Below are 17,607 nucleotides of genomic sequence, written 5' to 3'. Positions count from 1 at the left end.
AGGAGTCTCAGGAGATAGTGTTCCTCTGGCTATCAATAGAATCCCTCTGTCCCATACTCATTGTAGGAGAATCTGGATCCTTCTCTCCATCCCTGGGTTGTTACGGTGAAGAGAAAGAAGCACTCTTACTTGGCATTGCTGCCTTTTAGCTGAAATGAGATACTCTTTTCTGTGATTATTTTTATTCATTTAGACAACTGTGTAACTTATTCATAAAACAAATAGGTGTGATCATGGGTTCTTGGTTGTATGTGAGTAACTTTGTCTTTAAACATCTTTGTCCAAACCTGATGTTTTATCTTATTTATTTAGACATTCATTTTTGTCTTAACGTTTGTGATTCAGGACAACTTGATGAGCAGAGGCACAGCTTTACTATGGCTACGGCATTTTTTGCTGCGTGTAGTGGATAATCTGCATATCTGCATTTGATTAGTTGTGTATCAAACTCTGGAAGCTCTACACAGACATGGCTTGAGCACCTTTTTATTTAGCATTTTCCATATGTAGCAGGGACTATGTGTTAGTTATTACTGACTATGTGTTAGTTATTGGCCATTATAAACAAGGAGGTATTATGGAAAGAAAGTTGACTTTGAATTTGCATTCAGTTGGAAACAAATGTTAACACTGATGTAAGGACTGCCTTAGTCCAATAACCTAGTGTTTAAAAATATAAAATCATTATTTGTGATATTATCTTGATTCCATTTTGAAAAAAGATTGAGAAAGGGACAAAGTAAAAACAACAACAACAACAAAAGGCTAATGCCTGCTGTTTTGTTTTTCTACATTTTTTTCCTATCACAACAGTATTAAATGATAAAGTGATTTGGTTTATTATTGGTAATTTTTATTTTTTTTAATTATAGTATAATTACATCATTTCCCTCTTCTCTTTTCTCCCTTCAAACCCTCCCATGTGACCCTTTGCTTTCTTTCAAATTCATGACCTCTTTTTCTTTCATTGTTGTTACATATGTTTGTATATTCATAGATATAACCTGTTCAGTTTGTATCATGTTACTTGTATATATGCTTTCAGGCCTGACCATTTGGTTTGTCTTCCCTGAGAACAATGATTTCTCCCATTCTTCAGTATTCCTTAGTTTCCTCAAGGTCTTTGTCTAGGGTTAAAACTCATTAACTTTTCCAGCCCACGTTAATGTGTCTGTTGGTGTCATGTTTAGGCAGCCATATTGGTTTATGGGTGTAGCTTCTGCTTTAAGGAATCACTGTCTCACAGCAAACTGATCCTCTGGCTCTTAGACTCTTTGAGTCTCCTCTTTTGCAAAGTCCCTGAGCCTTAGGTGCAGGAGTTGTGTTGTGGATGTATCCATTGGAACTGGACTCCACAGCTGTGCATTTTGATGAGTTGCCGTTTTCTGCAATGGTCTCTGGCTGTTGCAAGGAGACATCTCCTTGACCAGGGCTAAAGACTACTTTTAACCAGCTAGACCCTGGAGAATGATGTCTGATTTGTCTTAGGAACTAAAGTTGACTCCTGGGTTGATGTTAGAGTATTCTCCAGTGTGTTTACTTCCTGCCAGATGAGTGTTAGATGTTCTGTTTTGGAATGTTTCTGTTACTAAGTTTTGTAAGGAATAAACTCCCTAGTCATTCACCACATTGTCAGTTACAGACAAATCAGTTTTGTCACTCTTTGTCCACTTCAGACTGAGTGATACTTACCTTATAGCTCAGTTTTGACCCAATGAGACGATCCATTCTAATGTTCTTCTTTTAACATCTCACAATGGCTGAACCTTAGATCTCAGAGACTTCTAGACAAAGTGTTGTTTATAATGGATGTTGGATTTAATTTTCAAAAGAAATTGTCAAGCACTTAGGTAGACTTTAAGATGACATTCTGCAAATTTCAGAGTATATTCCATGCTCTATCAAAAATGTTCACGAATATTAAGTTAATTTTTTTGAAAACGTATTCTTTTCCCTTTGCTACATTTTGTAAAGATTTACTTAGCTTATAATTTTCTCAATTTGGAAGTGTGTGGGAGTTTAAGGTGAGTACAATGTCAAGACATAAGTTGAAAAAGAGATCTTTCAGTATTAAAAACAGGTAATACTGCCTTGAAAATATTTTAAAATCTCTATCTAAAGGACCCTCTGGATCAGTACCACTGATGTTCAGACTTTGTACATCTTGCCATTCTTAAGGGCATCAGGTACTTGGTTTTTGAAATATTTTGGCATGAACAAATTTTATTTTTATTTATTTATTTTATTAGGAAATGTTTTATTCATTTTACATGTCACCCACAGATCCCTCTCTCTCTCTTCCCTCCTGCCACCCCAGATTTTATTTTGTATGAATAAATAATTCAAAATGAAAATTCAATGTTGAAAAATCTTTGAGCTGTATTTTAATGTTTCTTAGTAAAATAAGTATTTCTGCCTGCAAACTTATCTACCTAATGAACCTTTTGCAATCAACATTATTGTCTATATTCTGTAGAGTCTTTTCTGTACATGTAGCCTTAGGGATCCCCCAAAGATCTAGGGTATAGTGTACCCTTTTTGAGGAAATGAATTGAAAGCCAAGGGATACAGTCATACTATGCAGGCTAAATGACTTTCAACAATGATGCAAAGACAATTTAGTAGAGAAGGTGATCTACAAATGATGCTGTAGCAGTCAGATATCCATAAGCCATCAATATTAATTTATTTTTACTGCATATACAAAACTTGGCATCTTGCACTTAAATATATGGTGTTTTTCTGTGTCTAGAAGGAAACACAGTTCTGTGACCTTGGGCTAGTCCAAGATATATTAGCTACAACAACAAAAGTATGACACATAAAAGAAAATATTTGTAAATTGGACCTTACCAAATCAAAAAATAACCAATTTTTATAAAACACCAATGAACACAAAAGTGAAATGCACTGACTCGAAGAGAATGATTGCCAGAAGCATACTAACAAAATGCTTGTGTCCAGAATATACAAAAGATCCAAGTTTGAACTGTTAAAAAACCAACTGCATACTACTAAAAATGAGCATATTTCATCAGAATTTAATCTGAGAATATAAAGGGATGGGAAATAAGTACATAAAAAGATGTCCAACATCATTAATCACCAGAGAAACCATTTTAAAAAGGCTGGAGAGATGGCTCAGTGGTTAAGAGCATTGGCTTCTCTTCCAAAGGACTGGGGTTCAATTCCCAGCACCCACATGGCAGCTCACAGCTGTCTGTAACTCTACTTCCAGGGGATCTAACACTCTCACACAGACTTACATGCAGGCAGAACACCAAATGCACATAAAATAAAAACAAAACTTAAAAAAAAAAACTACCATGAAAAACCTCATGCCCACTAAAATGTCTAAAATGAACAGAATCTAAAATGAACAAAAGGATTTGCAAGGATAATGGACAATCTGGGATCTGGTACCCCACCACAAGGGATGGAAAGCACTTTTCCAAGTGTCTTAAAAATCTACATATACTGCTGTCATGTAATCTGGTCATCCTACTCCTGGTTCATGTATAGGAGAATTTCTGTGTTGTAATAGTCAAAACTGCAAACCACCCAGCCACTAGGCAGCTGACAGTCTATATGTAGAGAATACTACTTTGTAAGTAGGCCACAGTTTCAGCAGGCAAGTTGCCCCTGCAAAACATGGATGGGCTGGCATCTCCTGGCTTCCTATTCAGCACCTAGCACACTCTCTCTCTCTCTCTCTCTCTCTCTCTCTCTCTCTCCTCTCTCTCTCATACATACATACATACATACATACATACATACATACATAGACAGAGAGAGAGAGAGAGAGAGAGAGAGATGAAAGAGGCTGTGACTGTTAACTAATTCAGAGTCACTCAGAAGGAAGGCATCGAGATGGACTTTCAAGCCAGCCCACTTTTTATTTTAATTAGTATTTGTTACTCTCTTCTCATTTTAGCATGTGTTGAAATCTTTAAATGACAATAGCTAGAGTTTTCTTTAATCTTTGATACAAAAATATATGTAAAATGACTTAGCTTTTATTTACTGTATAAATGCTTGTTAGGTAGGAACCATATTCCTGTGAGTTGGACAAAGAACCTGAGATGAGAGAGAGTTAGTTAGTAACAGACACATAGCAGCAGAACTGAACTATAGTGGAACCTGGGAGCCTGTCTTAATACTTGTGTGTAAACTGGAGAAAACTTAAACCATTTAATTTACACTTTAAAATTTTGCCAGTCTCGTCAACAGGCCGCGCGTAAGAGGTGTCTCCTACTCCCCGTTGCCAGTGGCTGGAACACGATGGATCACACAGGGGCAGTAGACGCAGAGGAAGAGCTGGGGCCTTTAGCCCACCTTGCACCAAGTCCTCAAAGCGAGGCTGTGGCTCACGAATTCCAGGAACTCTCTCTACAGTCCAGTCAGCACTTACCCCCTCTGAACGAACGGAAGAATGGTGAGTTTTTTAGCTGCATATGGGACTTTGATCTAGAGGGCCATTGTTTTTGTGGGCCTAGTTAATCCCAATTTGTGAGTGATGCTTTGTCATTTACACCTGGCAGTCCCCACAGGGACAAGATGGTTCCTGAGAAGGGCAGGATTTCACTCCCTGTCTCCTTTGCTACTGTCTGTGGTAACAGTGCTGCCTTTACAAGTCAGCCTGAGACTCGCCCGTTGTGGACGGGAAGACCGCTTCCTAGAAAGGCATTGTGAAGTCGATAACTCTAAAGAAGTGGACAGTGGCCGTGACCTCCTCTCTGTTTTACCATCTCCAGTGTATTAGAACTTTTTTCAGAGATGGTAAGAGTTAGCCACTTCAGTGAAGCAAGAACTTCTTGAGTGATTTTATACTGACGGGCTCAAGATGAGCTAGGTTCTATCTGGAACTAGTTCATTCTTGTATGCAGAATGAATGTTTTTAACCAGTTCTTATCAGTGTTGCAAATTCTCATTGATAATAGAGGCATTCCATAGTCCCAAGAAAACAATACTAATAAATATAAACTAGCTACACTTAGTTCTTATACACTTCAAATGTAAAAACAGTGTGATGTTCAAAGAACATGCTGACCATGCCAAGGCAGAACCCAGAACTTCAAGTGGGTTTACCCTGCTGTCAGGGTTTTCGTGTTTACCTTTACAAATACATTTTTTAAATTATAGTTTTAAAAGTAAGAAGAAATAAAATGATTTTCCTGCTGAATGCTTCCTATTACCCTGGTAGGTTTCTAGGGCCTGAATGTACCCCAGTCACACTAACCTCTCCTTGCTGAGGACAATGAGTAATGTTTAGTCTTTCAGCACAGGGTTGGCGTGAACTTGCAACACCTTCTCTTAAGGCTCATGTAGTTTTATGTCCTGAATCTTACTGTTAGGATCTGCCCTTGGCCACCTTGGCTTAAGCAACACATAGGCTTGGTTCCAAAAGAGCCCTGAGTGACATTTTTTAGATGTTCTGTCCCCAAGAGCCTGGCTTTATTGTGGATAATTGCCAAGACAGATATATTTGCTCAGTAACGACTAAATACAGTTGCACAGTACCCCTAGTCCAGTTTCATGTCCCAGGTATTTGAGTTGTATTTGGCATAAAATCAGGTGACAAACTGCTCACAAACTGGCCGTGTGTAGCAGGGGAAGGGATGCACAGGAGTGGGTGCACTAGAGTCCTATAGTTCATATAGCTAGCCATGTTCTCTCACAGATGCTCACGGAGATGCCTGAGTGTAAGGGGCACATAGAGAACAGGCTCCCCTCAGACACTTTAAATTTGTTATTTTGGAACCCAGGACCTTATCTAGGCTGGGCAAGCACTCTACCACTGAAGAACACTCCCTTCCTGTGTATGTCATTAGGGAGGTAGATGAAAGGATAAATGTTTAATTTACTAAGACGGCAGCTATGTTTTATGAAATAATGCAATCATTTGTATTGCTCTTTCTACTCTCATAGTTACTAAAACCATCCTGCCCAAAACTCTATGTGGTTAGTGTTTTATCAACCCACATTCATCTGTTGAGCTGTAGTTTTTAGGATACACCTTCATTTCTGTCACTCTGAATTCCAACAGCTTAGAATCCATGTGTAATCCAGCACTGAAATCCTGTGCTGAGTCTTAAGAACCACTCATGAAATAGTAGGACTGGTTTTCTCCAGTTGTTTCCTGTTCATGATCTCTGTGACGTAATCATTTGTTTGATATGTCATCATTTGTAGTCTTGTGCAGACGTGAACTTCTGTTTGAGAAGAAACCCACTTTGTGTTCTGTTTTCAAGCCAAATGGACATTGTTTAGCTGTTCTGAGAACACAGGAAGAGTATGCTGGCCTCCAGTCTGCCCTTTGCCTGCCTGGTTGTTTCCCAGAATCAACAATTTTTACTAGTGTCCTTTCTGAGAGAAAAACATTTGACTATTTATGACTGCAGAGATGGCTCAGCGGTTAAGAGCACTGACTGCTCTTCCAGAGGACTTGGGTTCAATTCCCAGCACCCACATGGCAGCTGACAACTGTCTGTTACTACAAGATCTGACACCCTCACACAGACATGCAGGCAGGCAGAACACCAATGCACATAAAATAAAAATAAATTAATTAATAAAAAATTGACTATTTTTAAAAGTAGTTTTAAAACATTTTTAACAACAATGTAGTACTTTAAGATTATAGCTTCAAAATAAGTATTGATTTTTTTCTTTATCACTATAGTGATTCTATAAACATAAAATTAATTTTGAATGAAGTGGGTTTTCATCCAATGTGTTTTCCCCAAGAGCAATTTCTGCTCAGTGTTAAGACATGGAAGCCCATCTCACAGTGAGGTACCATCTAAGGATTCAAACAGGAGCTAGCTCCCTTTTCTAAGAGATGACTGCAAGAAGTTTGAAACGTTGCCTTATGTTCAGGCATGTGTTCTAACTTCAGGCTTATAGCAGCTGCCTGCTTTAAATACACATTCCAAGGTATGAAGGAGATCTTTGTGTACATGCTACCAAAAATGTAGATTTTTAGGGAGTTATGGGTCAGGGGATTAAAAACCTGAATCAGAAAGAGTGAGTTGGAGCAGTGTGTAGTTATAATGATATATGGCCTTCCTGAACAGTTCTAAGAGGAGACTTTTAAGTGTCCTCAACTACAAAAACAGTACAATACAAGGCTTCACATAGAGTGTGTATATTTCAAAACACACCAGTACACATATATGTTATAAATGTGTACCATTTTGTCCAATTAAAATGTTAAATAAAAAGAAATCTGGGTTTTGAGAAAACATGATATATATATATATATATATATATATATATTATATAAAATATAAAATAAAAATAAGTGATAGACCCTAACTTGCTTTCTTTGATATTTTCATGTATGTTGTTCATATTTTTAGCTCTTTGTTCTCTTGTGTTTAAATCATAATGAAATGGAGGTATTGGTCTTGAAACCACTTACAAAGTATTGTGTGACCACTATAAAAGCATCACATTCACATGTCCCTGCTTGTGTGTTTTGTTGTTAGTCCTAAGTACTTAAGTTTTCTCACTGATGTTAGATTCTTTTCTGTTGGAAAAATTATGGGTAGTTAAGTCTGTGATTAGGGATTAGAAGGATAATGTCATCATAGCCTATAGTTCAGCTCTGTGAACAGATGAGTTCACATTTAGGTAATGATTCTAGTATCTCCCCTCATAATATCTTTTTAGAAACATTTTGTTATTCCATTAGTTGAGTGGCAGAATGTTGCAACTCTGGAGTAAATATGGAAGATGTTCAGCACAAATACACTAGATTTTTCTTTATGTCTGAATGTTGCTAAAATTACAGCTAGTAACATCTCAATAAGATGATCATTTAGGTAGTTAGCTTTTCTAGATGGGCCCTATAAAGGAGAGTAGATACATAGACACATGAGCCGTGTTTCTTTATGAAAACAGACCATCCACAGAGACACCAAACATCATGGTGTCATATCACATACCAGTTAGCCCCATCTTATTTCTATATTTATGTTGGCCTTTAGTGTTCAATACGAAAAGCTGAGGTGGAGGACATTCCCTGAAGGAGCTGCAGCCTCTTCCTACATCCACACTCAAGGAGAGCATGGCTCCGGTGGACACTCTATTAGGTGGTTTGCAGGGTGGGACAGCAGAACATGTAGAGAAGCCCGTGTAGCTGCTGTGATAAAGAGCTGCACACTCTCTGGAGCATCTTGGGTATTTCGATGGGAGACTCAGTGCCCTTCACACAGCCTCAGGCTCAGTAACTCAGTAGTAGTGAGGTCAGTGCCTGCTGCCTGCCTATCCTGACAGGCTTTTGACTGTGGCCTCCCACTTCTAACTCACCTGATCTCATCTGAAGTGTTTACTGTGAAATAGCATGTGTGGGGTCCTGGTAAGGAGACACTTCTTTTTCAGACATTCACATCATTGGTTATCATAGGTAGGGACTTGAGCTTACAGCAGCATCTGAATTTTTTTTTTTTCCGAGATTTTCTTTCTTCCATTCAATTTGATAGTGAAAAACCTAGACCCTCTTTTGCTTTGTTCGTCAGTGACCCCTTACTGGAGGAAAATGACAAACTCAAAAGTTGGTTGCACACAAGCAAACACAGAGAGCTCTTGGCTTTGGACTCAGCACAGGGCTTTATCCAGCCACAAACAGACAGGGAACTTTCCAGACTGTGCCAAGGGCAGCCACTTGCCTTGCACCTTAGTGAATAATGGCTTCTGTTCACAGCTGCTCTGTTCTTTGCAATTTCTCTGAGAACATTTCCCCACCCCTCATTAACCTGTTGGTCCAGGTGTTTGGAAATGTGCAAAGGTAATAAACATTGTTCTTGTGCAAACTCCGCTCCTCAGACTGCACATGAGCTGGCACAGTGGAATGGAGATGCGAGGAGACAGGCGGTTCTGTTTCTAGAGCCAGAACCCACAAAACTCGGAAAGTATCACAGGAGATGAGTAGGTGCTAGGCAGCGGAGCTGAGGCTCTTCCTGGCCCTTTATATTGGAGAGAACAGCAGTGGATCATTTTTTGTAAAACTCCCCTCAGGTGCTCTCCTGTGGGCATTTAGGATCCAGAGTACTTACTGGGACTCTTCAGGGCATCATTAAACAGTCTGACGAATTTTGATCATTTGTTTTTCTTCAGGAATCAGACTAAGAAAATAACTGTGTATTTCTAATATTCCTTAGTCAAGTTTTAATGTTTTCAATCAGCCTTAGGACTTAGATTAGGCACAATTATAGAGTCCAAAAACAAACTCTAGAGTGACACCTGCAAATGAAATTCTTCAGTGGTGTTTCCTTCAGAAGGAAAAAAAAAGCCTGGTAAGCCCTAAGGTGAGGTGCTCCCTTTCATAATGGCCTGGGGTCACCTATTAAAAACTTGTTTGTTCTGCCGGGCGTTGGTGGCGCACGCCTTTAATCCCAGCACTCGGGAGGCAGAGCCAGGCGGATCTCTGTGAGTTCGAGGCCAGCCTGGGCTACCAAGTGAGCTCCAGGAAAGGCGCAAAGCTACGCAGAGAAACCCTGTCTCGAAAAACCAAAAAAAAAAAAAAAAAAAAAAAAAAAAAAAAAAACTTGTTTGTTTCACAGTGTCAGTACGCACCTATAACCTGTCTGCCCTCTTTTTTCTGCTCTGTTTTTTATTCAGACAGTTGTTGGTAAGGATTTAGTTTGCTTCAGTGTGTTGTCAAACACATCCTTGTAGTATATGCCTGGTGGGAGGGAGCAGGAGATGGACTCTTTTCCACACCTCTGAGCTAGGCAGGAATCTTCTCCTGTGCAGCAGTAGAAGGCCAGAATGCTCATAATGCTTATCCATATGCGTTTTAGGGGTCGCTGGAGCCCACAGTTTCACAGGACCACAGATGTGGCTTATAGCACCCCCGACACCTCATTTGGAGTCATTTATCTGGTGTCTCTTACAGAAATGCTCCTGGGACATCGATGATTTCCTTATATAAGACAGGGCGACTCAGAGAATGATAGTAATGAGCAATTTAGTTTAAGCTAGCATTGAAATCATATCATCATAACACATAGAAATGCCTAACCTAAACACTTTAAAAGGCTTTTCTAGGTACTAGATTCAAGAAGTATATTTTTTACATAAATTGAGATGATTTTCTTAAAATTGGAATCTACTGCATGTTTTATTAGACACATTGGACTGGTGAACAATGAACAGATGTGTGAAGTAGTAGTCGCTGTCCCTCAGAGAGCATCGAGGAAGAGAAAAGAGACATTTGCACTTGCACTCTGCCATCCCTGTGAAGACCCTGTTAATAGAGGAGGGGTGTTTGGAAACATGGCCCATGAGTATTTTTATTCAGTGTCATTTAGCTTACACTTTAAGATGTCAATATCATGGTACTGTTGTAACAGAAAGCAACAGGATGGATGAGAACAGCAAATGGATTAGAATTTTCTCTTTGGTTTCTAGTTAATGATCACTCAAACTAACAAGCAGTCATACCCAGTGTTTTCTAACTCCTTTAACCATGCTCTTGGCTCTCCTGCCTCACTGTTATTAACAGGAAGTATAGTCATTGGGGAGTCAGGACTCCAGCTTCCTCTGCCGGCTCAGTCTGTGAGCACGGGTAAGTCCGAGAAGCACTCTGTGTCATAGTCCACCCATCACACTGTCTGTCTCTCTCGGCCCTTTCTCATCACATCATGTACTCCTCTGTCTCTTTTTCACTTTGGTCTTGTGTTCGTTAGGCAGCAGAACCATAAATATGCTTCCAACTGATGAATTTTCCATAGCTCCAGAGTAGTCACGTGTCATGTTATTAAACATACATATGAGCTCTCTGTTAGTCAAATGCTCCTCATTGTCAAAAAGAAAGCAAAATTGACTTGATGGATGCTATTTTTAAAATAACGTGTCTTCTTTAGAATATGCAGTATCTCTTCCTGTGGCTCTCAGAGGTTGGGCAGGTATGTGTTATGTGTTGATGGTGGCATCAGTCTGTCAGTTTAAAAGGCACTATTTCACTTTTTTTTTTTTAAGCCCAAATGATAAATGTTCTTTTCTTGTCGTGTATGTTGCTGTTTTCATTGAGAGTGCTAATATCTTTATTCGCCACCTTAGAATTTTGCTGTTTGACCTTGTGTTTATAAGGAAAGCGGGAATCTCATTTGTCACTCACCTTTGGCTCTCACAGCCTGCATTTAGAGCCTGCCAGTGTTTGTGTGGTTGGCATGCTTGCTGTCTGTTGGAATAGACACCATCATCCTGACAAGGCAATTAAGATACTGATTGGGCTGCCAGTTAGCCAGCTTCTCCCAATGTGTTGAAAATTGGCACTCCAAAGACAGAAATAAAGATGGCTTTTTATTTTACATTTATTTATTAATGTGTATGAGTGTGTGCACACGTGTGCTAATGTCGTGTAAAGGCAGTGTAGTTCTTTCCCTCTACTATATGGGCTCTGAGGCTTGAACTCAGGTCATCAGGCTTGGCAGTAAGTGTCTTGACCAGCTGAGCCATCTTACTGGCTACCAAAAGATATTTTTTAAAAATATTATTCGCAAGCATTTATTGAGATGACCATTGTGTGCCTTGCTTTAAAATAATTTTTAGATTTCTAGCTGCTAGTACAAAGTCAGAAATTCAGAGTGCAGTGTAGTCCTGTGAAGCTGTTGGACATGTGGTTCTCTAGAAGCAATTCCCCTGGCCATACACAGACAAGCAGTGTAGAGATGATTCTCAAAGAACACACAGGGCAGGCACATTGTGAGCAGTCATGCTCACATTACATGCTTGACCAGCAAGAGCCTCCAAGGAGCAACACAGGTCGGTTAAGAGTGCCAACCAGGGGCCAGTGCCTAGCTGGACCATTCCTAGCTATGTGTTTTCCTCCCTCTGCCTGCTTCCCACCTGCAGATTGGGGGCCACACCTAGTCCTGCCCTGTGGGATTGCTTTGACAGGAGAATAGGTGAATCTCTTTAGTGCTTAAAACTTGTAGATGCTCAGAGAATCTGTTCATGAGAAATGGATATCATTTTTATAGGTTTCCCCCAGTGATATTTTTTAACTTGATGTGTTTGCTTTTTTGTTTTTAGTAGTCCCAGTAATTTTGGTTCCTGTTTCCACAATTATTTCTTTTTAAAGAAAATAAAATGGCACACAGCTTCTTCCTGCCACTCCTACACCTTCACAGCACTAACAACCAGCTGAGCCCTGAGAAGGCAAAAGCAGTGGGCACAGGTTTCCCATGAAGTTGTCTCTCGTGGGTCCTGCCAGTTCCCACAATCCTAGCATTCCCTGGGCATCAGTCAGTGTCTACAAGGAAGGGCTTTGAGATTGTGAAGCATGTGAAAAGACAAACAGGCCAACATTCAGGCTCTCTAGGGACCCTGCCCTGCAGAACAGACTCCAAGCTGACATTTTCACAGGCTACTTGCAGGAGTTGCAGTCAGGCGGGTCCAGTCAGCAGGCTTCTGAACAGAGCCTCCACCACCCAGGGCTGGTGCAGCTGCTCACCCTCCCCTGTTCTTGTTCTGAGGAGATTAAGTCAATAGATGTGGCTGTTGAGATGCTGAAGGCCTGTGATGTGAACGGTCAGTGCTGGGCAAGAAGACATTCGGTATAATGAAGTAATACAGTGGCTATGTGTGATGTTTAAGGAGGTGTCCTGTTCTAGGTCGTCATCTAAATTTTCTTCACTTTAGCTACAGGAAACCTCTGGAATAAACACATTTCTGATTTTGTTTATTATGGCCTGACCATTTAACAAAGAAATTAGATTAGATCCAGAAATGACCTGTTAAAAAATAAATGTGGCTATTAAGAACTTGTTTATGAAAAAAAAAAAAAAAAAAAAAAAAAGGCCGGGCGGTGGTGGCGCACGCCTTTAATCCCAGCACTCGGGAGGCAGAGCCAGGCGGATCTCTGTGAGTTCGAGGCCAGCCTGGGCTACCAAGTGAGCTCCAGGAAAGGCGCAAAGCGACACAGAGAAACCCTGTCTCGAAAAACCAAAAAAAAAAAAAAAAGAACTTGTTTATGTTGCTATGGCTTGTTTCCCAGTGACGTTTGACATGCACAAAAGCAGAGACATTTGCAGTCACTTAGAATGCTGTTCTGAAAGGTCTTTCAGTGACGACACCTGTTAACTTTATATGTAACTAAAAATAAATGTGGAGTGCAGGACCCAAGGGATTTGGAGACTGGATTACTTAAGGAAATAGGTAATTAGAATTGATTGGGTTTATACTTGGCTTTAAATGCTAAAAGTCCTGGGGCTATCCCTGGAAGTCTTGAGTGGCTTGTCTATAATTCCAGTGGTGGACAGGATTCCACACTGGAGAGGTGGTTTATCAGGGGTTGGAAATGTTGTTCTTAGATCCTTGTTTTGCATTCTCCTGTTTCTTTTCAAAGAGTTAACCCGTAGATGAATCCACAGAATTCAACTGTTAAGAGTTCTACACAAAGCCAGGCGGTGGTGGCACACACCCTTAATCCCAGCACTCGGAAGGCAGAGGCAGGTGGATCTCTGTGAGTTCCAGGTCAGCCTGGGCTACACAGAGAAATCCTGTCTTGAAAGAACAGAGAGAGAGAGAGAGAGAGAGAGAGAGAGAGAGAGAGAGAGAGAGAGAGAGAGAGAGAGAGAGAGAGAGAGAGAGAGAGAGAGAGACACACCTACACAACTGGTAATTTAGGATTCCGTATCCATTTCTGTTGTCATATGTTTTGAATGATTTTTTTTTAAAGGACATGAGCAAATAGACTTTGTATGTTCTCAGCCAGCCCCTTCACATTGGCAATAGGAAGAAAATACATTTTATCATATCCTGTTGGGAATCCAGGATATTTTAAATGCCCCTATTTAGAGGGGTGGGCGAGGAAAGGAAGGAGACTGAAGTGAAGTAATAAGTTGGTCACAAGTAGTTATTGAATATCCTGGATTGTATTGAAATGTCTGGCTCCTGATGAGGGTGTAAAATATAAATGCTGAAAAAGATATGTGGACAGGTGCTTTTCCCAAACCAGGAATAACAATGATATTTAACTGGATCTAATTTCAATCCCACTCCCATGTCTCTGTCTCCATCTCCCCTCAAAGCCCCATGTGTACATGTGCTAACCTCCTTTTGTTTTTCAAAGAACTGGAATGTGTTGGTGGACTAGTGGTTTCTCTACTTGTGTATCTGGGTGCTTGTTTGTCATAGAGTACCTGCTTGATGGTCAGGTGCTTTCCACAGAAACACAGTATAGACTTTATTGGTTACTTGTCTGTTAATGGGATAAAATTCCCTGACTAAAAGCAATTCTTTGGGCTTATGGTTCTAGAGGGAGAGTCCATAATGTCTGGGGAGGCTTGGCAGCAGGTCGCTGTAGCAGGCTGAGAGATCACATTCAACCACAAACATGTAGGGTAAAGAACCCACTGTAAGCGGGGTGAGGCTATGAACTCACAAAAGTCACCCCCAAAGACATACTTCTTCCAGCAAGGCCACGCCTCCCCATAACCCACCCAAGTAGCACCATTAACCAGAGAGCACGTGTTCAAATATGTGAGCCTGTGAGGAACATTTCCCATTCAGACACTAGTATAGAAAATTTTACTTGGGTTTACAGATGTCATGATTTGGAGTTCAAGATAAGGTATTAGCCATTGAAATCAAGTTCAGACTAAAATAATAATTGAGGAATTGTGACTCATGGCTAAGTGGTTTTAGAAAGTATCTTGATTTTTATTTTCTTCATCTGTGGAGCCAACGTTCCCTATACTTTCTTACAGAAATGTGTACAGTTTACAAGCAACTGTGATTATTTCGTGTTACCTCCAGGATAGAATGTTGTGTTTCTATCAGGTTCCCTTAGGAAGGGTTGTCTGCAGTCACTGATGACTTTCTGTTCACTTGTTCCACGTGTATTCAGAAATTTAAAACTGCCTCTTTTCCTTGTGGGTTACTTTCCTTTCAGTGTAAGTCTCTCTGTGTGTGGAATATGTAAGTGCTGTGTATGCATGTGTGTACATGTATGTAAAGGATGAAGGTTGATATCTGTGTCTTCCTCAATTACTCTGCACCTTGTTTGTTTGTTTGTTTGGGTTTTGGTTTGGTTTTGAGGCAGGGTCTCTTCATGAACCTGAAGTTTATTAATTCATCTAGACTGGCTGGCTAGTGGCCCATCTGTTAGTGTTGAACACTCCTGGTAATGGAGTTGTGGATGTTTGCTGTTGTGTCTGGCTCTTACGTGTGCACTCAGGTCCTCCTGCTTGCAGAGCAAGCACTTTACCCTTTGTTTTGATACAAGGTTCACTGTGAAACCCTGGTTGGCCTGAAACTTACTCCACACTCTAAGCTTGAGGCAGTCCTCAACACCTCTGCATTGTACATGCTGTGGTTGCAGGTGTGTGCCGCCATGTCTGGATCCTTCAGGATAATCTTTGTCTCATGTGTTAGAGGTTTCTTATAAGATAATATGCTCATTAATTTTTGTCACCTTGACACAAACTGAGAAGAAGGGAATTCAATTAGGAATTGCCTCCATCCTGGATTCTATAAGAAAGCAATCTGAGAAAACCATGGGAACCAAACCAGTAAGCACACTCCTCCATGGTCTCTGCTTCAGTTCCTGCCTCCAGGTTCCTGCCTTAAGTTCCTGCCCTTGCTTCCTTTCCTGATGAGCTGAAATGAAACCTGTCTTCCCTGAGCTGTTTTCGGTCACAGTGTTTATGACAGCAATAGAAAGCAAACTAGAACAGTGATTGCAATTGGGTCTCCTTTTAAGTATATGTGTTTGTGTCTGTGTGTATGCACATATGTGTGTGTGTGGGGGGGGTTACCCATGGAGGCAAGAAGAGGACATCTGAATCCCCTGGAGCTGGAATTGTAGGCAGTTATGAGCCACCTGGTGTATGTGCAGAATTCCAGTCTTCTACAGGTGCACTTAATCTGAGCTTTCTCCAGCCTCTTGAGCTTCATTTTTAAGCACCTTCTTTTTAAAATTTCATCTGTTTTTATGAATTGATCCTTTCACATCATTGAACACCCTCATCCCAGGTAATGAGCCTTCTTCTAAAGTGTTTTTTTACACTTGGCATGACATGAGGTCCGGACCATCTGTATTTTTAGGTGGTTTCTTATAAACTGCATAGAACTGAATTTTTCTTACTCCTGTTTGATAATGTCTTTCGAGTGCAGTATTTAGCTCACTGGTATTTACAGTAATTACTGTGCCTGGCGTATTAGTTATACTCACTCAGTAATGGCTAAACCTGTGGGCAGTTGCCATCTCCTAGCTCCATAGGTCAGGAATTCGGTTAGGCCTGGTGGAACTGGTCTCCTCTGCTCAGGGTCTCTCAGGAACCTGCAGCTGTGTCATTGGGACTGGAGTTCATCAGTTGACCAGCTCAGGAAGGTCCTCTTCATAAGCTTGCCTGCAGTTCTCAGCAGAGCTCCATTCCTTGGGTTCCATGCTGACTGGTGGCTAGAAGCCACCCTCATACCTGCCTCGTCGGCTTCTCCAGAATGACAGCTTGTTCTCTTGCATCCAGTAGCAAAAAAGGACTAGGAAGACAGAATTAGCCCCTCAAAGTTGTGTTCTGTTGATGAGAAGCAAATCACTTGAGTAAGCAAAGCCATGAGTACTAGAAGGCGGGTCTGGTTGGGGCTGTAGCTGTAGCTGTGTTTGAACCCATCCTCTTGTGGTTTTGTTTGTCCCTTTTTTCTATCTCTCTGTCTAGGTTCTTTTCCTGCCTTTTTTCATGGTAATTTTTAAGATTATTTTACTTTCACACTCCCTAAGTGTTTAGTGTTTTTTTTTTTTAACTTAGGTAGAAAGTGGCACTAATACCACCTAGTAAAATAGGTCTCTCTTCAGCCTTCCATTGAGACCGAGTAGAGTGTATGTTTTCGTTGTTACAGCTTTATCCCAAGTCCTGTTTTTCCTTCTTATACTCTGTTTCCTCAAATCGAACCATCTTTTCCTGTTGAATACTCTTTCAGTCATAGCCGTTGTTAATAGTTCCTTTTCTGACATTTTGTGTCTTCTGTGTGAAATGGTCTCCTGTGGTATGAGTTGTATTTCATTGAAGGAGTTGAGCTGGGCATGGTGGCACACACCTTCAATCCCAGCACTTGGGAGGCAGAGGCAAGAGGATCTGAATTCAAAGCCAGTCTGATCTACACAGCAAGTTTCAGGACAGCCCTATCTATTAAAAACAAAATAAGAAAAGAAAAAAAAAAATAGCAGAAGAAGTCAAGTGAAGGAGTTGCATTTCCCTGCTTCCTGGAAATGGCCTGTGGCTGTTATTGGCTGTAACACTGTGAGTGTTGCCGGGCTGAGTGTCTAGGTTTGGGTTTTGCTGTCTTCCTTTAAAAAGCACTGGCTTTTAGCTTGGTAGATATTGAGTAACTTTTAGGTCACCTCATGGCCAAATCTACGGGATCCGGAATTGACATTTTAGCCTGAGGCCTGTGCCCTGTCCTCTGGGATGTGCTTTGATCAGACTACAGCCGCACTGGTGTCTCAGTGCTGGTTAGTGGTGCTTTGGGGTAGTGAGTGAGTGAGACCAAGGTGCTGGTGAGAGAGCAAGGACAGTAGCCTTCATGTCTCAACTGCAGGAGTAGCCAGCAGGTCGTCATGACAACACTCCTGAGCCTGGAGGGCCTCCTGGAGCC

At 40.8% G+C, this 17,607-nt stretch overlaps 1 protein-coding gene across 1 annotated transcript in view; it reads left to right on the top strand.

The window, feature by feature from the left end:
* The window catches only part of Mrtfb (myocardin related transcription factor B), a 151,912-nt gene that overhangs the window by 51,750 nt on the left and 82,555 nt on the right, over window positions 1–17,607 (top strand). The window contains exons 2-3 of the mRNA XM_076577830.1: window positions 4,219–4,435; window positions 10,511–10,573. Of these exons, the coding sequence (XP_076433945.1) occupies window positions 4,282–4,435; window positions 10,511–10,573 (217 nt within the window). The 5' untranslated portion in view covers window positions 4,219–4,281. The remainder of the gene's footprint in view (window positions 1–4,218; window positions 4,436–10,510; window positions 10,574–17,607) is intronic.

This window comes from Peromyscus maniculatus, chromosome 8 (genome assembly GCF_049852395.1).
Source record: "Peromyscus maniculatus bairdii isolate BWxNUB_F1_BW_parent chromosome 8, HU_Pman_BW_mat_3.1, whole genome shotgun sequence".
NCBI lineage: Eukaryota > Metazoa > Chordata > Mammalia > Rodentia > Cricetidae > Peromyscus > Peromyscus maniculatus.
Note: the sequence above shows the minus strand (reverse complement) of the source record. Positions and strands in the feature narration are given on the sequence as shown.